The sequence below is a fragment of the Amphiprion ocellaris genome, chromosome 7 (genome assembly GCF_022539595.1).
Source record: "Amphiprion ocellaris isolate individual 3 ecotype Okinawa chromosome 7, ASM2253959v1, whole genome shotgun sequence".
NCBI lineage: Eukaryota > Metazoa > Chordata > Actinopteri > Pomacentridae > Amphiprion > Amphiprion ocellaris.
The window spans coordinates 26,770,428-26,796,198 of NC_072772.1; the positions used below are offsets into that span (position 1 = coordinate 26,770,428).

Genomic DNA, 25,771 nt, shown 5'->3' on the forward strand with positions numbered 1-25,771 from the left:
TACGCAGTGAGGCTGCAGCATTATTAACAATATAATCCACTTCTGTGGGGGTAAAATTATAATATTTCCCTTCCATTATATCAGTAAGTGGTGCTGAACTAAATAGAGAGGGTATTATTTCCTTAAATTTAGTCACCGAATTGTCAGACAGACATCTACTGTAATGATATTTATTCTTAACTCCTATACAATCTATTGTTGTAAATTGAAATGTTATCATAAAATGGTCAGAAAGAAGAGGGTTCCGGGGAAATACTGTTAACCGATCGATTTCTATGCCATAAGTCAGAACGAGGTCAAGGGTGTGATTAAAACTGTGAGTTGGTTTATTTACACGTTGAGAAAACCCAATTGAGTCTAATATTGAATTAAAAGCAGTCGTAAGGCTGTCACTGTCCACGTCAACATGAATGTTAAAGTCACCCACAATAATCACTTTATCTGAGCTAAGCACTAAATCAGATAAAAAGTCTGAGAATTGAGATAAAAACTCAGAGTAAGGAGCAGGAGGACGATATACAGCAACAAATAAAACTGGTTTCTGAACTTTTAAATCTGGATGAGAGAGACTGAGAGTAAGATTTTCAAATGAACTGTAACTAGGTTTAGGTCTCTGGTTCATTTTTAAGCTAGAGAGGTAAATTGCTGCCACTCCTCCTCCTCGGCCTGTGATTCGAGGAACATGACAGTTAGTATGACTAGTAGGAGTTGATTCATTTAGACTAACATTCTTCCTGCTGCAACCAGGTTTCAGTCAAACAGAACAAATCAATCTGGTTATCAGTTATCAAATCATTTACTAACAGAGATTTAGACGAGAGAGATCTAATATTTAACAGACCACATTTAATTGTCCTGTTTCTTCGCTCAGTTGAAATAGTCGTAATAATTTTAATTAGATTTTTATGGTTACTATGTCTTTTGTTTATTTTTGAATTGTTTAATTTATTGAATTTTGGTGGTCGGGGCACAGACACAGTCTCAATAAAGCTAACTGAATTCCTGGAGGGTGACAGCTGTGAGGAAACTGCAGAGAGATGTGGAAGACTACAACTCTGCATCCTAGCCTGAACACTGGGTTGTCATGCTTCAGGAGTTCTAATAAAATCAGCCATATTTCTAGAAATGAGAGCTGCACCAGCCAAAGTGGGATGGATGCCGTCTCTCCTTATCAGACCAGGTTTTCCCCAGAAAGAGCTCCAATTGTCTATAAAGCCCACATTATTGGACGGACACCACGTAGACACCCAGCGGCGAAACGATGACATGCGGCTAAACATATCGTCGCTGGTCAGATCTGGCAGGGGTCCAGAGAAAACTACGGAGTCCGACATGGTTTTGGCAAAGTTACACACCGATGCCACACTAACTTTGGTGACCTCCGATTGGCGTAACTAGGTGTCATTACCGCCGACATGAATAAAAATCTTACTGTATTTACGATTATCTTTAGCCAGCAGTTTCAAATTTGCTTCTATGTCGCCCGCTCTGGCCCCTGGGAGGCATTTTACTATGGTCGCTGGTGCCGCTAGCTTCATGTTTCTGATTATGGAGCTGCCAATGATCAGAGTTGGTTTCTCAGCGGGTGTGTCGTTGAGTGGGGAAAAACGATTAGAAACGTGAAGCGGTGTGTGGTGTGCCAGGACAGCGGGCTTGAACTTAGGACTACGTTTCCTACGAACTGTCACCCAGCTACCCTGACTTCCCGGCTGCTCCCGGCTGCTCGGGAGCTGCTAGGGGCCGGCTAGCAGAAGCTGCACTAGCAGCTATGCTATTGCGGTCTGCACCGGCTAAGGGGGCCTGGCTAACAGCTAGTGGGGTGTACATACTTGTTATTGTTAACCAATGGGCTATTCTACAATCAATTACATTAATTTAATTATAAGTTCAAAAAAAATTTGCAAAGGCATTTTGAAAAGTAAGCTTTATTGAACAATAATATAGTTGCAACTGTTGCAACAAGAAGATGTGTAAAGAAGATGTAAAGAAAAACTCAAATTTAAAAGAAGATATTGAAATTGTTCTAAAATATCTTCAGAAATGAAAGTTCAACAAAATATATAAAAACACTGAAAACTTTCCAAAAAAGGGCAAGTTGTGGTCTGTTTCCCAGGACTGGGACACAGCACATCCTGGCCAACTACTGGCCAGTAGCTTGGGCATTAAATCCGGCTTAAAGGGTCTTTTTTGCTGCCTCTGGGTCATATTTATTTGGTGACATTTGATCCAATGGTTGTCTACTTTGTAGATGTCTGGGGTGTGAAACTGTGTACTTTATGTCAGCCTCAAGCCTTGCCTGATAGGCAGCACATAAGTTGGCTAACTCCTGGAGGCTGCACTATCCACCCATACACCCTGTCAATGTTGCCATCCTCTTCATCTAACATCATGTCCGTTGTGATGTCCCTCCATAACTCTATTTCATCTGGAGCAAGTCCTGTCTTCCTTGCATCCAGCAGCTGTGAACACAGTCAGTACAGGAAATCAATACCAGAAAAATGTCATATGGACCAGCAATAGTATTCCAATCACATCTTCTATAAAACATAGAATATAATGAATCAAACTAATATATCTTACTCTCTTTCTTCCCTGGCCACTCCGGGCAGAAGACTTAATGGCTTTCGCTTGGTTGATTGTAACAGAGGTTCTTCCTTATGGTTTCATAAAATCTATACAGGCAGCTGAAAAACATTTAAATGAAGACATCATTAGCTGTTTTTCATATTTCCTGCTATTTTCAGATATTGTTAGCTTTTGTTGCTGTTGATGAAGTTGGGAAAATATTAAAAAATTTGAAACAGGACACTTGCATAGAAGGACGTCAGTCTCCACATTGTCCAAATCTGGACTTGCAGCCAGAGTTCTAACTAAATATGTAGTGATTGCCTCATTGCAAGGTGAGCCCAGTCTATGAAAACAAATCAGAACATGTATTTACTACTTACAGCAGAATAAAGTAATGTATTTGTTATTCTTTTTTTTAAGTCATTAAAAAACATTGAAGTAGCAGACACAATTTGAATAAATAGTCTTACCCATGTTCCAGTTCATAATGCATGGCGTTTCCTTCCGAGTTATGAAATCTATGAACTGTTTCCTAAAAGTACAATAAGCCAAAAAAGTCACTTTTGTGAACAAAGATGGAAGACTACACTGTATCAGTGCTTAATGTTACCAATTCAGAGCATTGTCCGAAAACCCACGAAAAAATATCCTATAAATGGAATATATTCTTACTGTGCACTCGTATTTTCCGCTTAATCCCCTCCCTGCCGGAGAAGCTGTTTAATTTGGCTTCCATCCTCTTCTGGAACCTCTGCTCCCTCACCTCTGGTCCAGCTTCTGCTCCAGCTGATAGCCCTCAACAGTCTCTTCTCAGTTTCTGTTGCGGGACTAATGGAAGAAGTTGGTCATGTCTAAGCTGTTGAGCAGTTTGTGGTGAGTCAAATGGGAGATACTGTATGACCATTGTAAAAACTCAAGCAACAAAGACAATTTGTCTGTGTGTATGTGCTCATGTATCACGTGGTTCTTGTGAGGCCACCATGTGATTGTGAATTTGCATGTGATTGGACAAGGCCTCTAACGCAATGACGTAAGGGATGTAGCATTTTCTGACTTCTCCAGGTGAACAGATTTTCTCTATGCCTGCAAGGTGAACATCCATCCATCCATCCATTATCTATACACCGCTTAATCCTCACTAGGGTCGCGGGGGGGGGGGGGGGGGGGGGGGGGGCTGGAGCCTATCCCAGCTGACTCGGGCGAAGGCAGGGGACACCCTAGACAGGTCGCCAGTCTGTCGCAGGGCTACATATATAGACAAACAAGCACTCACACATTCACACCTACGGGCAATTTAGAATAATCAATTAACCTCAGCATATTTTTGGACTGTGGGAGGAAGCCGGAGCACCCGGAGAAAACCCACGCATGCACAGGGAGAACATGCAAACTCCATGCAGAAAGATCCCGGGAAAGCCGGGACGCGAACCAGGGACCTTCTTGCTGCAAGGCGAAAGTGCTAACCACTACCCCACTGTGCAGCCCGGGCAAGGTGAACATCTACAATCAAAAGAAGAAAAAGCCTTGCTGGCTTTGTGGACATTGTGACAATGAGCTCTGCCCTAGTTCATATTTTTTGCAGAAAAAAGGTTATTTCTTCACTGGAGTTTAAGAAAGAATATTCAAAAGGGCTAGATCAGACACGGTAAATGACCCCCTCCTATCCAATGGTAAAACTGGAAGATGGTTGGGATTTAGGGTACCCTACACTAGGGTGTAAGCCTTGTGTCTTAGACCAGGAAAGCATGCTATAACTAGCCTTTCAACCTCTGAATATGTGAACATGATTTCACATGAAATAATGTCAAAATGATTTTGGATTGTGGAACTTTTGGTTTAGCTATGTTGAAAGTTCCTGCGGTATGCTTAGATTTTACTCTTATAAAAGCTGCATAAGCCCTGACTGAAATAAAGTGTGAACAGTACTACTACTATACACTACTGGTCAAAATTATTAAAACACCCCAATTATTCAATTTTTTTATTGGAAATTATGCATGTTAATGTCTCATTGCACTCTAAAACGAAAGCATAGAACAAATAAACAAATAAAGTAAAAAGAAAATCAAAATAGAAACCAACGTGTACTATAAACTTTTGACTCATCAAAGTAGCCACCTTTGGCAGATATAACAGATGAACACACTTGTGGCATTCTTTCCACAATGGAAATCAAATATTCTTCAGAAAGTTCTTCCCAACTCTGTTGCAGAAGTTCCCATAAATGTTTGGCACTTGAAGGTTGCTTTGCTTTCACTCTTCTGTCCAGTTCATCCCAAACCAGCTCCATGGGGTTTAAGTCTGGAGACTGTGCTGCCATTCCATGTTTTAAAGTTTACCACCTTGTTCTTTTTTCCTAATGTTGTTCTGGTATACCTTGGACTTATGTTTTGGGTCATTATCTTGCTGTAGGATGAACCCCTAACCATCTAGGTGCATACCAGTACTACATGGCACTGCAGAATGTTGTGGTAGCCGTTTTGGTTCAGGGTACCTCTCACTCTGTCGCTGACCCTGGATCCAGCAAAACAGCCCCAGCCCATCACACTTCCTCCTCCATGTTTGACAGTTGATGTCACACACTGAGGAACCATGCTTTCGCCTACTCAACGACATCCAAAAATCATGCTTGATGAACCAAAGATTTAAAATTTTGATTCATCAGTCCATAATACCTTCTTCCAGTCTTCAGTAGTCCATTGATGGTGTTTCATGGCCCAGGCAAGCCTCTTTTTCTTATTCTGATGTCTTACCAAGGGCTTTCTTGCTACAACTCCACCTGTCAAACCTGCAACTCCAAGTCTTCTCTTCACAGTTGAAACTGAGAATTGCTCACTACGATCACTATTAAACTGTGCTTGAAGCTGTTGTCCTGTGAGCCGCCTATCACCAAACTGTTGACTCTCAGAAACATGTTTTCTGATTTTGTTGTGGCTTTGGGTCTTCAAGATCTTTTCCTGTCAGTTTCCCCCAGTGCCTGAATGAATGAGCTGAGCATATATTGCAGGAGGTGTGATTGTGAGTGGGTGAGCTGAGTGAACTGATCACCGCAGCTGACTTTCATCGATGCAATCAGCAGAGTGCAGGCAGGCGGGAGATGCAGGGAGTAGAGAGACAGGGGGGAGCGAGAGAGACAGAGGGACAGACAGATCAAGACAGATGCAGAGACACAGAAGGAGGGAGATAGAGGGAAAAAGAGGGAGAAGCAGGGAGAGGGACAGTGGGTGGAGCAGGGATCATAACAGCATGGCAAAAGGTAACAAACAGGTGTTTAGAGCACGTAGTCATTTATAGATATTTGACAGCAAGTATATTTAATGTTTGGTCCTATGCCTGAACTATGGCTAAAAATATTTTAACAAGTAAATTAAGTAAAAATACCACATGTAACAGAGCTTTTTTCAGCTACACATCATGTACCTTCCATCATGTGTTTTATGAAAAACTAACATAAACTAGCATAATTTCCCATAATAGAACTAACTACTGGTTACACAGTACATTTCACAAAAACAGTAATGGATCATTTCAGTTTATTTCTTCTTGGATCTTTTTTGTAATTTTTGTCAGTTATGTCTTCATTGAATGGTCCACACTTATATTGCACCTTTTTTTTTACTTGAGTAAGGTTCTATGAAGCTCTCTACAATATGTTTCTCATTTATCCATTCACACGCACAGAAAAGGTGGCAGTGCAAGGTGCTCACCTACCACTTGGGAGCAACCTGACAACATTGGCAAAATGCATGAGAGCAGTCAGACAAACCAACAAGAATTTGTTCTATAATAAGTGTGCACTTACATACTAAGCTAAGTAAATACTTTGTGGTGGAGCTTATGTTTTGGCCATAACAAGCTAACCTGTATTCTTACTGGTACACATACATAGGACATGTGGATAAACATTAGTGTGAATAGAGAACATTTATGGCTTATGAAAATTACTTAACCATAGCCACACAGGCTGTGTGGTGAGTAAAGCTAATAATAAAACTTTCTGTCATCGTTAAGCCCCCTCTCTGATCAGTGAAGGACCAGACATGTCTGTGTTGCAACACACCTGGTCAATGCATAGTCTTCTTGAGCTATGATCAGATTACTATTTTATGATTAACAGCCTGCCTACCAACAGAGACAGAACATCTTTGTCTTTGTTATTTTTTACTTATTTGTTGAAGTTAGTGTTTAAAAAAGTGCCAGTTATGTGCTTCAGGATATAAAGCCAGTACAGTAGAACAAAGAGAAGTCAATGCTGTCCCTATAAATTCTTCACACAAACAGCTTATGACCATTGCATTTTGTTGGAGATTGGAGGTCTGTGAGATGTAATAACTTTAGAAAACAATATATGAAAAAATATCACCCAGTGCTATTATTACTGATGGGTGTAATGACAAAAAATGTCAAAAATAAACCACAACACTTCATAATATTTCTCATTCGATCCTGTTCATACCAAAGTGATGGACAGACTGACAGGCCTACCAGCACTGCTGTCTTGCTGCTCAAGGTTAGAAGACCAGAGTTAACATTTTGTCAACAGTCAGACATGTGGCTCCAATGGTTTTTTTTGTTCCCACCAAAGAAGCTCACAGTGGCTTCTTGGTTAATATGTTAACTATTCTGATTTCACACTGTTGTCAATAATAATTTAAACTGGTGCTGAGTATTTTACATCAGAGTGTACAGGTAAGCATATTTTCAACACGCATAAGTTTATTTAAAATTCCAAAGACATCAGATGCCAGCTTGGAACATGTGTTTGAAATAATTTACAAAAATAAAACATCTCCAGCATTACTATCAGCAATATATTTATCCCCATAAGATATTTAATTCTATAATTTGGCAGGTAATATCAGAAAAATTACATAGAAGAAAAAATGGGTTGATGGATGTATGGAAATGCATATATACACACACTTTACACGCATTTATCAGCAAACCTAATTTCTTACAGCAGCAGCTGCAGGACACCAACCAGAAACAAGCAGCTCTTTGAATGAGTTGTGACAAGGTGTTGTTCTTTTCCTCCCTCCCTCTGTCTTCTGTCTTCCGGGAACACTAATAGGCTCCATGCAGAGTAGTGTGACCAATTGAATCATCCTCGCCCTGGAGCTGGAAGCTGCAGATTGGAGAAGCAGAGAACACTGCGCTCAGACTGGCTCCTATAACGACAGACTTCTCAGGAGTACCACTTTTTGCTCAAGACTTCACTGGAATTTTAAACTGTGTTCTCCAAGGAACTCACAGAGCTCTCCCTTTGCCTCGGCCCCTTTTCCTGCGTGGCAGACCTAAGACCAGCTCATAGGTGAAAAGGTCAGAGGGCCCCTATTTTGGCTTAACTGCAGCTGTAGGTGAGTACAAACTCCAGCATATGATGCTGTGAAGAGCTGAATACCAGGACAATGAGTGTATGATCAGCTGTGATCTGATCAGTCCTCCAGGATCCGTTAAGGAGCCTAAGTTATTTGGAAACAAGATTTGACAGATTACAGCAATTATGTGTACTTTATAGGACTCTATAATTCTAATAAGTGAGTAAAGAAAAGGTTTCCTGTTTTTTTTATCAGGTAAAACCATTTCTACAATCCAGAGGTGGTAAACTGACTGTGGGTAATCCACCAACAAGCATGGACACAAGGGCATCTGAAAGTCAACACAGCATACATGTTTTATTTGTATTGTTTTTTTTTTATCATTACCTTGATACAGATGATTACACATCTTATGTTTTGTGTTTCAGACATGGTTGCTATATGATAAAGTTGGAATAGAGGATGTGAACAGCTATAGACTGAACGTTAGATAAACCCCTCTGCACCCCTCCAAGGTGGCGATAAAGACACATTTATATTAACTTTCTCTGTTAACTGTTACATCAGCAGAGATTGCTTAGACATGGAAAATGGTTGGCTGTCAGGCAAAACTGTGTGAAGATGATTGCAGTTAAGACCACATATTCCAATAGCCTCAGGGACTTCAAGCTCCTAGCAAAGTGTTGTATGTTTGGATTGTAATACATCAAATCACAGGGAGGGAACAACTGTCTTATAACTTCATTGCATTAATTAATTATTACAATGGAATTATATTTTTAATTGATGTTGTGGGTTCAAATAAAAACAGTGATCACAAATATGCGTAGGTGAAATTGAACAGACATACAGAACAATTGTCCGAAGCATCGCCATTACCAAGAATTACATAATACAATACTTGCGAAAATGCACTTTACTTAGATTATAATAGTTTAATGTAACTTTTAAGTAGAAAAGAAAGCCTTGAATAGCTGTTGAAACACACTGAGAAAAATAGTTTACACAACAGAATTCACACACTGCATTTACATGACATTTTAACTTCATCTTAAATGTATACAAAAACAGCATGTACCACAGCAAGTATGTACACATAGTTATGGTCACATCTGCTTTAGCCTTAGGCTTGATGGTTAAATAACAAGTGCCACACACAGATTGCAAACTGAAAATTTGCTTTTGAAGGAACACAATGATCCCCAAATTGAATGGTGTAAATCAGCAAACATTTCAACAAATCTGCAATGTTGGAGTCATCTTCAAAGTTTCAGTAGAGTTCTATATAATATATCACATATAATTATAAATACAATGTGATTCTTTTGGAAAACATTTACTGAAAACAAATTTCTTTCTCTCGCCAGTCATGTTGTAGTCCTAACCACAGTAGAACACTAAATGTAAAATCCTGTCTCCAGTGCTGAATGGTTGCACTTTATATGCTCAACATCTACTCCAGTCTCCTCCCTATTCACTTCCTGAAGTAGATAAAAAGTTGGGAACATAATCAAGACAGCAGTTCATATAATATACTGAAAATGTATTCAGCAAGTACATTCAGTATAGTATAATGTAACACAGTTTTAGATTAACTTACTTTAAAAAAACAACAAAAAAACAAAACAACAACTGTAGACTTATATCTTTATCAGTTAGTGGAATTTATGCAGCTGACCTGTGCAGATCTGAGAAGTTCTTGTGCCACGAAAATGTACAGACCCCTTCAAGTTTTGGATACTTTATTGCATTTGAAATTCATCAAACACACTCAGAATGCTTTAATGAGTAAAAATGTGTCTTTAGTTTTTATTTTTTTCAAATGTATAAAAAAAAAAACATTGAACCCTATAATTCAGTGCTCCATAGAAGCCCCTTTGGCAGTAGTTACAGCTTTGAGCCTTTTTTGTATGTCACTACAGGCTTTGCATACCTGGATTCTGGCAGTTTATCCATTTCTTCCTCTTAACCTCATTTAAATCCATTGGAGAATCTGTGAACTGGCATGCTTAACTTTGGATTTCGCCAAAACTTGAAGCTTTATTTAAGTAAGGATCAAACTCGAACCAAGATACCCTGGTTGGGCCATCTGAACCTGCTGGCACAAAAAAATTGAGTTTAGACAATACTGTGGTAATGGCAGAGCATAAGCTTTGTCCCAATTCTTATATCCTGAAAATTTTGGAAAAGAACTGGCTGTGTTTAGATGTGAAGATAGCCATGTAAAGGAGCCCAAGACAAGCAAGAGAAAATCATCTGCATATAACATTAGTTTAAGGACATGACTATTGCAGAACATGCATCACAATCAAAGTGGTTGTTAGTCAGTTTAACTGGATGGCAAAGGCTCTGAAGAGCCCTACTGGTTTCAAACTTCTTCTATTTTACAATTAGTGAGTCCACCATACTCCTGGAAACACTCAGAACTTTAAAATAAACATGCATTACAATTTGTAGGACCTTGCATACACAGATTTCTTCCGTTCCAAACTATTCCTCTCTATTCAGTTTGCCACAGGTTGGTCTTGCTTTACAAGCCCATTCTGTACAGCATAATGGTCTGGCTGCACCACACTATCATATTGCCATAAGGAAAAAAGCTCTGTCTTGTTCGTATTTCTTTAAATGAATCACAGTTCTTGTGGGCGGGCAACAAGAAGGATGTAGCTTTGGTGTTTCCTCAAAAGTGACGAGTGGATTTGTTGTGGTGGAAAATTTGCATGCAGGGAGATGAGCTCTGTCATCAAAATTGATAAACCACCTTGCACGTTTACCATACTGCATGATCCAAATCCTCAGCAAAACCTGAAATTTTCAGTGTAAGTTGCTGATCAGAGGTCGTTATTGTTGTTTTCCATAGTGAAGAAAACACACACAGAGGGGAAAGAAGGACAAAGCCGATGGACATGATTGGTGGTGTATAGCTGTCCTACATCTGTTGAGTCAGACAAGCAGCAGATGGACTGCATTTTGGTTGTAGTCACAACTTAAGAATTCTTAAAATTAACAGAATGCATCTGAACACAATTGGAATGTTACACCAAAGGGTGTGAATACTTTTGTGAGTAAGAGATTTCAGAATTTGATTTCTGAGAAATTTGCAAAAACATGTTTTGTGTGGATAAATTTCAATTTTTATCTATTTCAGTTATATCTACTATGTAATAAATGCAAAAGTGAAGGGGTGTGAGTATTTTCTGAATATCTGATATCCTTCGTAAGACAAAACTGTTTTTATCTTAAGTGAATTCAGTGATTTGTATTACATCGGGATACATCATGGATTGGAAGAACCACATACCATATGTTGCATAGCGGACTGCATTTACAGTATTGACTTTGCACTGTCGCATTAAATAATTCAATGTTTGGGCTTGACATGCTGAATGGAATATATGATAAAGTGATAAATTGTCAGAATGTAGTGCACACTGTCCAAAATACGACTGTTTACATATGTTTTTCTATAGTTATTTTTATGTCTGCATTTTTCCATAATGTTTTTTCATGTTTACTGAAAGCAGTGTGACTTTTGTACTGCGTATCCTAACTTCTTTACATTTCAAAACTGGATTTGATTTTTAAATAGACTAACAGTGAATCTCTTCCAAAATAACATTTTCACTATTAAACAGATTTTCTCTGGTTTTCTAAATCTGATATGATGACAGACTGCAATCGAATACAATGAAGTGTCAGTGAGCACGAGACTCTTGTCTTACAAGACTGCTAAATGTTGTCACACTGCTGTTTCCAACTACCTCATCACAAAGACAAACTTATAACTGAATCACCCCAAACACTCCCTACAGCTTGATCATTTTAGCTTGTGTGACAGAAGTGTTAACTTCACTGATAAACACCGAATGTTATCTGATGTTGATTTTGCTGCCCTAATTTACTGAACTGACTAAAGACTATTGTGCACTCATTTAAGACCAAAATTGCATATTTTTTTTTGTGCTTTTGTAAACTACTTGCTTGTATGTATTTCATCTAGTTGTTTGTGTTTACAAAGTTCAGACAAAAGGAATGAAAACAGATACAAGTGATTAATACATAGGTCAAAAGATCATAAATGTATATCATAATTTTTGAACAAGATAAGTACAGAGCCATGCAGTGCAGTAAGTTTAAAGTTCCCTGCAGATGAAAGACACATTCCTACTCTGCATGTCGCTGTGTTCCTCAGACAGATTCCCAGCTGGGACCTGCTCTAATCTCCTGGCAACAATATTGACATAGAAATAGAAACTCTGGAGAGGACAAGACTCTAGCTGTCTGCCTGTCAGGAGTGCCTGCATATACATCTGGTGCAGAGTTCCTCTGAACACATATGTTCTGCTTAAATTAGATACATGGGGATTTTAAACAACCCGATAAAAAGGAAGAGTTTGATGTTTGGTGAAATATGACTGTTTACTGTTTTACCCAGAGGTAATAAAAAAATAGATACCTATGTCATCTTTGTGCATTCAGGATTTGTTTAACCTAGCTTAGCAGAAGAGAACTGTGAGCTTAAATCTCTCTAAAACAAAATAAGTCTAAAGCAGTACAGCAATGTTTTAAGCCAAATTCTATTGCCAGCATGGTAACATGCTCACAGAGGCAAAGCTGAAAGGCTGATATTGAGCAGGTATAATGTTTACATATTTCCATTATAATTTTGCCTGCTAGCATGCTAACAAAACAAAGTACAACTGAAGCTGATGAGAATGTCTTGATGGACAAAAAAAAAGAAAAAGAAAAACTAAAGTTCTGAATAAATTTGGAAAATTCTAAACCTGTTATTACATTTACATATTTCCATCCATTCCACAGTTCATAAATGTCATTATCAAAACATTTCACTCAAACATCCCTGGTTGTCTTTTATCATTTCATTTTAGGATCATCCTCACCTTGACTTTCACTGATTGAGACCTCCCTGCAACCATGACAACCAAATCCAACCAAAACAGCACTCTTCTGGGTGGCAAAGCTTCTTCCTCTCCTCTCTTGTCCTCTCCTCCTCGCCAGCGCCTGGTTACCAAAGATGGACGCTGTGCCCTTCGTCCTCCTCTGTGCCCTTCAGGTTCATGGTGTGGGGCGTCAGGCAGAGCCTGGGTGCTGGCCCTGCAGGATCTATGGGGACTGCTGGTGGGTCTGCGCTGGAGATGGGTAGTTCTGGCCTTCTGTGCCTCCTTCCTGGCCCACTGGCTGTTGTTTGCCTGCCTGTGGTACTTGCTGGCCCATCTCAATGGAGACCTGGCTGTGCAGGATCATGATGCGCCCCCACAGGGTCATGTGGTCTGTGTGAAGCACATTACAAGCTTCACTGCTGCCTTTTCTTTTTCCCTGGAGACACAGCTGACCATCGGCTACGGCACCATGTTCCCCAGTGGAGACTGTCCCAGTGCCATTGCACTGCTGGCTGTGCAGATGCTGCTGGGGCTCATGCTGGAAGCTTTCATCACAGGTACAAAAACATCACAACTTTGAGGATACAGTCTCAAATCTACATTTAATGTACACATTGTAAACCCAACCTGGAGCAAAAACTGAAGCTCATTAGGATTTTATCCAAAATTGTGTTTTTCCTTAACGTATTTGAAAAAGTAGGGGCTGTTTGTGTATTCAAATAGTAGACATTTACATATCCACAACAGGGGTTTAAGTGATGCGTTATAACCTAATTAACTATCAATGTGGATTTCCCTTTCCATCAATGTTACGCTCCAACAAGTCACCTCAGGTATATTTAACCAAACTGCCCCTAACCTTATTCCCAACCAGTTACTTTGAATACACCTATCTATTTCCTGCCTAGCACTCAGAGAAACACCATTTGAAGAGGAAGTTCTGCCTCTCTATTACAGATTGAGAATATGACATCAAGATAGTGAGTTGTGTGTACCCTTAGGCTTCTAATAGGGAAGAGGGATACAAAGATTTTTTAAGTACTGTGACAGAGAAAATAGTGTTTCCAAGATTCAGATGTTGACAAAATGTGACATCTGCTGGGTGACCATTGATGTTGCATTTATACTGAAGAATCAAATCCAAGTCTAAGATAAAGCTGAATTATTTAAAAACTGGTATCAATACTCTGATTTTCAATACTTGTTCAGCAAACAATGAATTATAAAAATGGGCCACTTTGCAGCTACAGCTCTGCTTATAAATACCATGGCAGATCTTCCCCGATTTAACACTACAACAAGCCTCTCTACTATCGAACAAATGTAATGTGCCACTGGGTGTCATTGTTTTCACTATCCTGACCACAGCAATACTGCACTGTCCAGCTCTTAAATGACCTCTGTCATCAGAACACAAGTCTAAAATGAGTAACGTTACTCAAGTACTGTACTTTTTAAACATTGTGATGTAGGACTACTTAAGTATTGAGTATTAAGTATTAAGTATTGTTATATTTCTACTTCATTATAGACTACATTTAGGGGGAAATAATTTACTTTGCACTGCACTGCATTGTCTGACAGCTATAGTTTGTGCTGATTTCATAGATTAAGATTTTACATTCAACACATGACAAGCTTATGAAACACAATGCACTGCTAAATAATATACCACATATTTTCTTCTCAGCCTTTGAACCTGTGACCTTTTTCAGAAGAGGAATGTGTAATTGGCTCTTAACCATGTGTCAGTTGTGGATGAGTTGTTAACATTTTCACCTAAGCAACACAAAGAAATTCAAACCTTTTCACATGGCTTCATTTCAATATTTATTAGAGCACCTAAGCCTGATTTGTCTTTTTTCTCCAAGTATCATCTCAGAAATTCTGCATTTTATCTAGTAAGCATTTTAAAAGACTATCTAAAAGAACAGCAGAAAACACTTTTAGACGGTCTCTCCTTCAAGGCATTCAGGGTGTTGAGTGCCCAAAAAGTTGTACAAGCCTAAACCGCTATTCCTGGGTTGGCTTCCAGTGACTTTCCTGGGCCATAGCCTGGTCTTTCAACATTAATCTGATTTTAAAGCCCTGAACCTAGAGTGTGGTCCCAGGCCCTTAAGTCTAATCTTGTAGTGATGTGCACCCACTTCAGCAAATATTGTGTTAAGTGGGCATATATGACAGTTTTTCAGTTTCAGAAGGCAACCAGAAATGTTGGCTACAGATTTTTAAAAGCAACAAAATGATAGATCATGCACATATCATGTTTAGTTCTGTATACACAGACAGCATAGTGTGAGCAGCACCAACAGCTCTCTGTGCTGTTTGTCATGCAAATTTTGGAAACATTCACAGCAATAGACTCGAAGCATAAAAATACACTTGTAGTCAAGAATGCTTCACACCATAAGCTTGTAAATACGAGTCATTATGCCACATGTGTAGACAGATGGATTGATGAAGTAGACGTAGACCTGTTCCTTCAGGCGCACGTTAGCTAGATGACTGAAAAACACAGCTGAACCATTTTCTGTGTTGGCTCACTGGCAACAGCCTGCCTGTGCAAGGACTTCACTTTACCTCACCTTGACTTCATTCTTGAATCACATCCAGCGCTGATCCAAATCTAATTCATGTTATCCAACTGGATTTTTGGTGGGTCCCAAGACAAATGACAAAAAGACACAGGAGAATGCAGCCTGTTTACAATGACTAAAACAGGCAAGGCAGAAACCATCTTATTAATTTAACTATGGATTGCCATGTTTCAAAGTTATTCTATTACATGTGGTGTCCAAGAACATTTTTTGGTTGCTGTTGTTGGAACTTGATTTCTTCAGTTGTAATTTACTAAAAAGCACTAAGAGGCAAAACCTTTACTGTAGCAAAGTCAAAACAACTCATCATCACATTATATTGAAGTCTCCATGTGTTAACTTTCAGGTGCATTTGTAGCCAAGATTGCCCGTCCCCAGAAGCGAGCAGGAGCAATTCAGTTCAGCCCACAAGCAGTGGTTGGCCAACACCAGGGCCAGACGTGCCTCATGCTACGAGCCACAAATCTGCTGCAGCGACCTCTGGTAGATGTAAAGGTGAGTGCTGTGCTCTATGAGGAGTATGAAGGTCAGGCTCTGCACCAGACCTCTCTGGACTTCTACTTAGATCATCTGGGCCAGCAGCCATGCCCCTTCTTCATTTTCCCACTCACCTTTTACCACCCCCTGGATCGCCGGAGCCCTCTTTTCCCTGCCCTGTGTGAGGGCACATCCAACCACTTTGAGTTGGTTGTCTTCCTGTCGGCTTTGCAGGAGGGAACTGGTGACTCCTGCCAGAAGAGGACCTCCTACCTGCGTCAAGAAATCCAATTTGATCGCCGCTTTGTCCCCGCCTTGGGGCTTGATCCTCAGGGGAGATACATGGTGAACACTCAGCACTTTGACACGGCCCACTCAAAGGAGCCCTTGAACAAGGACTGTGTGGTACAGATCAATGGTGATGGCAGCGACAGGATAGAATAAGGATCCGGAAGAAGAGGTTTCATGGGGACAGACAGAAAGTTTCTGATGTAGACATATTTTTGTCAGGAGGTATTTAATTGATTTAGGTAAATCTGAATTTATACTTTAACATTTAAAATTAAACTGTATATCAGACACGCTGCAGGCTCCCTCAGCTCCTTCTGGAGTTCTTAATGCATCAAGCAAGGGGAACCCATCACTACTGCCATTTGTACTGGTCGGAATCTCTGACCAGTAGGAGCCTGGGAAAAGTGGGAGGGCAGATGGTTCTATTTTTGTTGTTCTGGCCATAGGTTCTATCCAGATAACATACTCATCATAATTTGTGTTCTCAGAATAAAGCTCACATTACTGAAAGATACACTCAACAGTGCAAGATGAAAATAAAACCCAAGTTTGAATACAGAAAGCTGTTTACTGTTTAACTCTTTTAAATTGAGTAAAAGTGAATTTCCACTCCCTTAAGCTTTGTTTTCATGTAAGATTTTGTAACTGAATTATATTTGAAAATATGCAGTTCTATTGTGGTAACACAATGTCTTTTAACTTCAGTCCTGCTTCAGTTCAAGACAGCAGTTTGTGTCTCCATGGATATCAGTATCCCATTTATGATCACACTGAAGTTTCATTAAACACATAGAAATGTGGTTGTCCTATATACATGTCGATATTGGTGACTACATGTGTGCACATTTCATGATGTTTCCAAACACAAAGGTGCAGTTTTGCAATAGTTAATGTAACATTCCTGTAACCATCAAATATAACCATCTAGTACTGTTGTGATTAAAAGCATTTCTGTTGCATCAAAATTGGTAGAACTGCAGTTTTGAGGTTTTACCACAAGTTCACTATCATTCACTCTCTAATTTAATGTTTTGATAAGGAGATAGTAAAAATCTAATGCTTGGCTAAGGTTTCTCAAAGCCTGGTATTCATTTTTTCCTCATCTAGATAACCCAAAGACTAAATTTCTATTCTTCATTGCTCCAAAAGTGTTTTTTTCTCTGCCTCTGTTGCTTGTGATGCAGTATTAACATTTTTCATAATGAGGATAAAGACTTATTCTCTTTGATCCAAAAGTAATGCCCATGTGTGTATTTGAAAATTTTTACAACTATTCTGACAATAATTTGAGATGATGAAAATACAATGATCCCACTAGAATTTGTATGGAACACAGAGATTTTTCTTTTAATGATTGAATGAAAATAGTTTTCATGCTCTTCTCCAGACATCATGTCACTTTTGAGTTATGAACCTGGAATGCATTCTGCCATCACAGGTTTAAATTTAAAATCTGTATATCTGAATGTTCAAGACTTCACACACAAGTGAAGAACATGCATTGCATTCAGATGAAACCACTGTGGTGCAATTGTTAGTAAGAAGACAGGCATATCGGTTCTGTAAAGCGTCTTGAGACAATCTGAATTGTAATTAGCGTTATATAAATAAAATTGCATTGAATTGAATTGAAGGCTCTGGGTTTGAACATGTTCACATGGGATCTTTTTGTGCGAAGCATGCATGTTGTCTCTATGCCTGTCTGGGATTTCTTTGGGTTCTCTCTAACCCTCCAGATAATTGGCCACTCTACATTGCCTGTAGGTGTAAATATAAGCAAGAATGGTTGCCTCTCACTCTCTCTGTGGTAGCCCTGTGAATGACTCAGTGTCAAGTGAGATTGGCTCCAGATCCAGATTCCAAGTCAAGACAACACAGATTATAAAGTTAATGTGTCTGCACAGTAACGTCAGCATGCTAACATGTTCACAATGACAATGACTGAATCCAAATGTTCACAATGTGGATTTAGACTGAATTCTCCTGGATTTTTACCATACATACTGCCATCAGATCAAGTCTGTGTGGGCTTGTGAGGTGATGCAGTATGAGACTAGACTTAACAGTGAGAGAACAGAAAAGATAAATAAGGGAAGATAGTTGTTGATATGGAGACTGCATCTTCTCCTATCCTTTAATTAGCTGAACATGTGAAGTGAATAGATTTGGATTCAGACAATGCAAACAAGACAACCGTGTTGACCATGGTCACAATTTTAGTGTTGTGTTAGCATGTTAACATATACTAATGAGCACTACACAGAAAAAAGTACATATTTCACACTTCACGGAAGGCAATATGAAGTGGACAAGTCTCACTACTGTATGGCTGAATATAGAATTAGTAGGCATGGCAGTTATAAAAGTATTAAAAGAGTCAGTAAATAAAGGGACAGGCTGCAGTGATTGTATAGTCATCTCTGTAAAAGGACATTCATGTTGCTGATCAATAATTTTCTGTACTGTTGTTTAAGAACTAGCAACAGAGCAGAGGGATTTCACCGGAGTCTACCAAGATTAGCGAGCAATCACAATGAGGCATCAGATGGTTGTAATGTCATTGTCACTAGAATGAAGCTGCTACAGTTATTCGTTGGAAGTCTTTTGCAACAAAGACATCTCTGTCTTAAAGTAATCTAACATTAGACTGACCTGTATGACATGTGACTTGTTAGTGACTGATAGAATTATACTGACTGCTGATTATTTTGTATGTTGATGCCATTATTTTGAAAAATCATTGCCTAAATCATTATGCACAGCCAAAATTTATGTATTACATTCAACTGTTCCAATAATAAATGTCTCTAGAATTAGCAAAGAAAGCTATACTAGGAGGAATAGAAAATGTGAGTTTGTATTTGGAGTATGATCCCTTTAAAGTCTGTTGATATAATGAGAATCACTGTGTTACCTATATGGTTTTAAAGAAATCATGTAGCACCCTAAGACATAAGTGAGGAAATGTTCCACAAAATGTGATTGCGAAGAATGAGATCTCAGTGTATCTCACATGCTTCAGTGTCTTTGTACAGTGTACATTACATTAAATATTTTCTAAACAAAGAAAATACAAGAGTTTTTTTTAAATTATTTAGATTCTACATCATTCTTTCTATGGTGACTACAAATCTGGACTGCATAGAGGATATATGTCAGGCATTTGGGCAATCCAGTTATTCATCAGTGATTGCTAATCACTTCTGCTCTCTGCTGGTACAAGGCTGTGCTACATGTCTGTCTTCTCACAAAATGTGTGTCAGTACTGTCCTTTAAATTTTTGTCTAACACAACTTCATAATTTTTTAAAAAAAAAAAGTGAAATATACATTTAACATATGCTAGCTTCAATTTTTTCAAACTTTTACCCTGTCCTTTCAGCATCCACTTTTAATCACTAAGAAATCAACACCAAACCTGTTAGAGATCCCGATCGGTTCACCTGCATGAAACTAGACCATAGACCGAGTCTCTGTAGAATACATGATATGTGAACCTTAATGGTGCTAATGAAGATATTAACTGAAATTGTAAAACATGCACAAAAAAACCAAAAATAAACAACTAAGAAAAAATTGTTAATGACTAAGGTCCAAGAACCCAACTTGTTCAATTAGTGTACAGTTTGACTCTTGCCAATGAACTAACAAACTTTTTCTGCCTCACTAGTTAATTTGAAAGATTAAAAAATCCCCACTCGACTATAACTAGTGAACATTTTGCCCATTGCTAGTTACCTAGTAACTCTTTTTTTAATCCCATGAGTAAACTAGTAAGGTCAAGCAGACTCTAACTACTTTAACACTGACATTAACATGACATTTGACCCTCACTATTTAACACGTATGTTCTCTCCCAAAATAAAACAGATCTTAAATCTGCCAGTGCACTGGATTGCAGCTTGTAAGTTCCACCAGTAGATAAATGTTCTGCACTTATACAGCAGCTTTCTACCGTTTGGTACTCAAAGTACTTTACAGTGTTTCTCATTCACCCTTTCATCCACACACTGACACACCAATGGCAACAGAGATGCCATACAGGGTGGACAACCTGTTATACTACCTGAGCCACAGCCACCCCATAGCTGTGGTTTTTAACATTTTTATCTACTCATTTTACCATAAATCAATAATTAATTCTAAGATGCAATTGTTTTATTCTTCAAATCAAAACAAACAATGGAATTGAATTCTGCAACTTACATGATTTCATTCAAATCCAGTGAACAGGACTTGTCCTGACTAGTGTGGTCAAGCACCCTAATAATCCTGAACTTTTTTATTTATTTATCATGAAGTAACCCTTGTGCATATAATGCAAATATTGACATTATGTACTCTAAGAAGACCAAAAACAGCAATGCAAATGTGTTGTTCATGGCTTATAAAGACACAATAAAGCTTTAAAACAAAGACAATAGCTCATAAGGCAAAAATAAATTATTGTCAGTATAGTGATATCATATGAAATCTGAATTTTCCAGGGATCCTGAGTCATGATTTGTCAGAGGCAGTCTCACAGAGATGCTGTATTCAAGTTTTAGACCCTTCCAGAGTTTAATAATTACACCTGCCAAAGCTTTCCCAGGGCTACCCTGAATGTTATTGAATTTTGTCTCGTTAGAGCTGTTAAGTCTAGGGTTCTGACTAAAATTTGGGCAAATACATTGAAGAAAGGAAGACAGCAACTGGCAGAAGCAAGATATACATTATTCCCCAGACCAGTCTTACACTGCCATTAGAGGTGAGTGTATGTTGTTGTTTTGGGCCAACATTTATTTTGAATACTTGCACATTGATAATAATTACTAATCAGGTTCTTTAAATTGTTCTTTAACATCTCAGAACCTGAAAGGACTCATACCTTACCTCAGACAGCTTCAGTGACTCTGCCTGCCTCTTTACCCCCTTTTGGATAGAGCTGGTTCCAGTTCGAGTTCGGAGCCAGTGCCTGACTTGGCACCGTTTTTTTGTGTTTCCATCAGCTGAGTACCGGCTTCAGGCTCCAAAAACTGGAGCTTTTCAGGCACCAACTTGTTGCTGGGCCAGAGTTGAGAACCAAGTACGTCATGGACTGGGGGTAGGGTTACGGTGACCAACGATCAATGGTGAAAACACAGAACCGCCATTTTTAAACAGCCGAGCGAGTAGTAGTAGTAGTAGCAGTAGTAATGTTTAGTGTTTGTGTTTTGAAAACCGGTAAATATAGACGCCAAATCCAAGCAGCAGTGGTCTGAGGAGGAGACCCAATGCTTCCTAGCACTGTGGTCTTCATATGAAATTCAGTCGAAGTTAGAGGGAGCCTCTCGGACCAAGCTGGTGTTTGAAACGATCCAGCGGGAGATGGCTTCAGCTGGTACGAGCAGTGCCTCGACTAACTCCTCAACAAACTTAAAAAACTCAAAAATGACTACACAGACCAGAAAAGGGAGCTGGGACACAGCAGTTGTCGGCCAAAAAGAGCCCCCATTTTGACCGGCTGCATTCCATGATTCCAACCGGGTCCCTGAACGCCACAGCCGAGCTGGAGTTGATTCAGGCTGCCGTACAGACCACTGATCCTGATCCTGGTAAGTTTTATTTCTCAAACAGTCCCGCATCAATATTGTAAACGTTACGCCAGCTAATGTGGTCCAGACAAAGGTCAGAGGTTGACTGTTGTTTGCTAACCAATTAGCCGCTGCTAAGCTAACAAGCTATGAAATGTCTTATAAAACCTGAGAAAAGCAGCAGCAAAATTTCATTACAAGAACTGTATTCAAAACCTCCCACGTTGTTACACAATGGCCCATTTAATCATATTACCGAACTATATGGTAGTCATTTAAATTTCCTTTGAAGAACCAATAAACTGTTAACATTATCATTAATCCGAGTCTAAAACTGATTCAAATGATTAAATTAACACAATGAAGTAAAGAATACTGGTAATGTGCAGCTATTTTTATAATTTCAAGGGAAAATGCTGATTTTTCTGTGATTTTCCAGCTTTGCAGATGTGGAAATTCAATCCATTCATTTCGTATACACAGATTTCTTTTGTGGTTTTTAGTTGTTGCTCAAATAAAACAAGGCATTTAGCACTGTTGGAAATTATTACATGTATTTTTTGTAACATTTTATAACATTGTATGGACAAATTAAGAATTAATTAATGGAGAAAATGGTTTTAAATTACAGATGCTATCAACAGCATTTCTTGTTCATTTTATTTAGTTGTCGGCCTTGGATGATGAGGTCCAGTTACCAGGACCACTACTCTGCAGCTCACCGGTCCCGTCCTGCAGCTCATCCCCGCCATCCTCTTCTCAACGGACCAAATCAAGTAAGATCTGATTAGACTGTGCAGACATCAACATGATCAATACATTATCTTTTGGCTAATCCTAAAATCACAAAATACAACATTTATTTTAAGTTAACTGTGTTCATGAATATAGAAAATAAATACTGACAACTAATATCTTTTTGGGTACTTTTAAGCAGGAAAAAGGAAGTGGGATGCTACTGTGGATCTGCTGCAATACCTGGAGAGGTCAGAGGAACAGTTCTTGGAACAGATCAGAAGACACCAAGACCTGACCACTGCCATGCTCCAGAACATCCAGAGGACGGATGAAAATTCAGACACTTTGGTTGGACTGATGGGACGCATGGTCTCGGTGCTGGAGCGACTATCCCAGAAATAAACTGCATTGTCCACTATTTCTGCCTTTTCTAAAAAAAAAAATCTTTTTTTGTAAAGTCTTTTCCTTCTCAGCTATTTAAGTTCACTTGTATTTTACTCTTGTACTTTGGGTGAATAAAAATATATTTGTGATGAAAGATGCAAGTTTTGTCTATAATCTTCTTTTTTTTTACTGTCACACCAAGCTAGATAGATAAACTGCACTACTGCAGCAGATATATTATTGAAGTGTGCTTAGATGACATGTCTACATATCCTACTCCCAAAAGGTATTCATCTTTCAGGTGAAGTTTATGGAAAATGTAAAAAGTTTATAATATTATATGATGAAAGTAGGGCATTTAAGTAGAAGCATGCAATAGTGATTTCCTCATCTCAAACAATTTATTGAAACAAAAGCTAACAACAGTGGAGGGTATATCACAATAAAAATGTTAATGTCTCATGACAGTTTGGACAGAACAGCAGCCTTCAGCTGAAATCCGGTACAATTGTGTCTCAGCAGTGGCGTGATTGCAGATGTGCCCAGACAACAGCTGACCTCTGCCTCGCAATTAGCCTTAAAACCATCTATAAAGATAAACATAGATACTATCATCAACTTACTGCGTTTGATTAACCACTATGTAATGGATGCAAATGTAGTTGAGGCTAAGTAGCTAAGCTAATGCTACCACATCACTGTTAAGAATCAAAACATCTCTGACAATGACCTGTCTTCTTAAACGTAGTCGCCGTTGCTTGTGACTAGGCTGAAGACAGGTAGCTACTAACAGATTATTTGTTTCTGGATCACAGTGTAAGCTTGCAAAGTCAGGAACGGCACTTTGATGTTCACGGTGCGCCAACGTTGCGGAATGGCTAGGCATGCAATGACTTATAGACGTTTTACGGTGACGCAATGACGCGACTCCAACTTGGCTCCTTGCCAATGGAAAAACAAACCGGTTCTGAGGAGGCACAAGATTTGAACCAAAAAGCACTGGCACTTAAGTAGAACCAAACTAGCACCTGGTTCTCTTTGGTCGAAAAGAAGCTTTTGTCATCCACACTGGTGATGGCCACATCCATTGTTTTATCAAAAGGCAACAGACCTCCAGCCTTATCTACTGCATCCACAGCCATTTATGTTAGTCAGCCTCAATCCCCCACACCATCAGCTATCAGACCTGCAGGATCACCCAATTGATCCCAGGGACACCCCCTGTTCCTGCTGTGCCAGTGAACTTGCACTCCTTACATACCCCTCTTTAACAGTGGACATCAATGAAGGCTCACAAAGGACAGAGCTGAACCTATCACTGATAACAGACAGGCAACAGACCTCCAGCCTTATCTACTGCATCCACAGCCATTTATGTTAGTCAGCCTCAATCCCCCACACCATCAGCTATCAGACCTGCAGGATCACCCAATTGATCCCAGGGACACCCCCTGTTCCTGCTGTGCCAGTGAACTTGCACCCCTTACATACCCCTCTTTAACAGTGGACATCAATGGAGGCTCACAAAGGACAGAGCTGAACCTATCACTGATAAATTATTGTAAAGCAGTGATATGTTTTGTATTTACTTTTGATGATTCAGACTTAAGCAAAAAATAATGTTAAATTTGAACAATTCTATTTCAGAAGTCATCCTGTCAATTTCCAAAACAAATCAGCAAATCTCAGTAAAAGCCATTTGGATGTAAATGGTTACTCTTGTCAGTTAACAAGGAAGTAGGTATGGATCTTTCACAGTGGCTAAATGCTGGTGTATCAGGTCAGATAACCCCCCCTCGCCAAAGTTTACCCCTCTGGCCTAGGCCAGTTTATACCCCTCCAGGCCAAAATATACCCCGGGGTTTACTTTGGCCTAGGCCAGTTTGTACCTGTTGACACAAAGATTAAGCATGTTAAACTTGTAGGCCCGGTTTCGCCTACAGGGATTAAGCCCTAGTCCTAGACTAAATCACATTGCAAACCAGGACTTACTGAATTGACTTGGATTTAAATAGTCTCAGATTTGTCCTAGTCTTCAGTTAAATATTCTCATTTCTTCAAGGGAGATTAGAGCTAATCCAGCTCTAAATCAAGACTTAAATTAAAACATTAGACCACCACCAAGACCAGAAATAATTAATTCTGCTGAATGAATTTGATGATACAGATTTGCGTGACCGTTTGCATATGTATAAACACAATGCAGCTGAAATCTTTTGTTTGCTTCAGACAAAGCTTTCTTGTGACTCAGTGAGGGGAACCCCTATACCTCCTTCCTTACAAGTACTTATCACCTTGAGGTTTTTGGCATGTGGAACCTTCCATTGTGAAACAGTGGATTTGTGTGGTGTGAGTGAATCAACTGTCTGCAAATAGCACACAAAGTCTACAAAGCAATATGTGAACTGATAAAGGATGACATCAAGTTCCCTGATGCTGTTGATCAGACTACCTACAAGGTACATCTCTATGAATATGGGAACTTCTCTGGAGTAATTGGCTGTATTGATGGATGTCATATATCTATTAAGTGTCCTCAACAGAAGATGCTAAGCTGTACAGGAATTGTAAAAAGTGGTTTTCAGTAAATGTACAAGGTGTCTGCTCCTGGATTTTTGTCAACAATATATCCTGCTGCCACTGAATGCTGACTTCTTATGGTGATTTTGTATTTTTTTTTTTGTAGATCTTTAACATTTGAACACGGTCAAGTCTTAGACTCTGGCCCATAATTTGTGACTTAGGTTACAAGAGGTTGCTATAGCAGCAAAAGTAGCAAAGGATATCATTAGCGAGAGAAATACAGCTTTATAATTCCTAAAGACTTGGTGGAGCCAGTTGCCAAAGGAATCTGTGAACTCAGAGTCCTCTGCCATCTGATATGACAGGGTCCTGAGGCCTTCCAGGGCTCTTATCACCAAGCCATTCAGAGCTGTGTTATTAGAA

General features: G+C 39.2%; 1 protein-coding gene across 2 annotated transcripts; it reads left to right on the forward strand.

Annotated features, from left to right (window-relative positions):
- Positions 1-7,626: 7,626 nt before the first annotated feature.
- Positions 7,627-19,215, forward strand: kcnj13 (potassium inwardly rectifying channel subfamily J member 13). 2 transcript variants are annotated; one of them, XM_023267788.3, is made up of 3 exons: positions 7,627-7,925; positions 12,776-13,344; positions 15,731-19,215. In XM_023267788.3, exons 2-3 carry the CDS (start codon positions 12,822-12,824, stop codon positions 16,303-16,305), a joined length of 1,098 nt encoding a protein of 365 aa, XP_023123556.1. In that variant the 5' UTR covers positions 7,627-7,925; positions 12,776-12,821; the 3' UTR covers positions 16,306-19,215. The 2 variants fall into 2 exon arrangements, with proteins under 2 accessions (XP_023123556.1, XP_054868214.1); XM_055012239.1 differs by lacking the exon at positions 7,627-7,925 and having other exon boundaries at positions 12,514-13,344.
- The last annotated feature ends 6,556 nt before the right edge of the window (positions 19,216-25,771 follow it).

Coding starts and splice junctions, on each gene's coding strand:
- kcnj13 (XM_023267788.3), top strand. CDS start 12,822: ATGACAACCAAATCCAACCAAAACAGCACTCTTCTGGGTGGCAAAGCT. Junction 13,345..15,730: donor GCTGGAAGCTTTCATCACAG/GTACAAAAACAT, acceptor GTTAACTTTCAG/GTGCATTTGTAGCCAAGATT.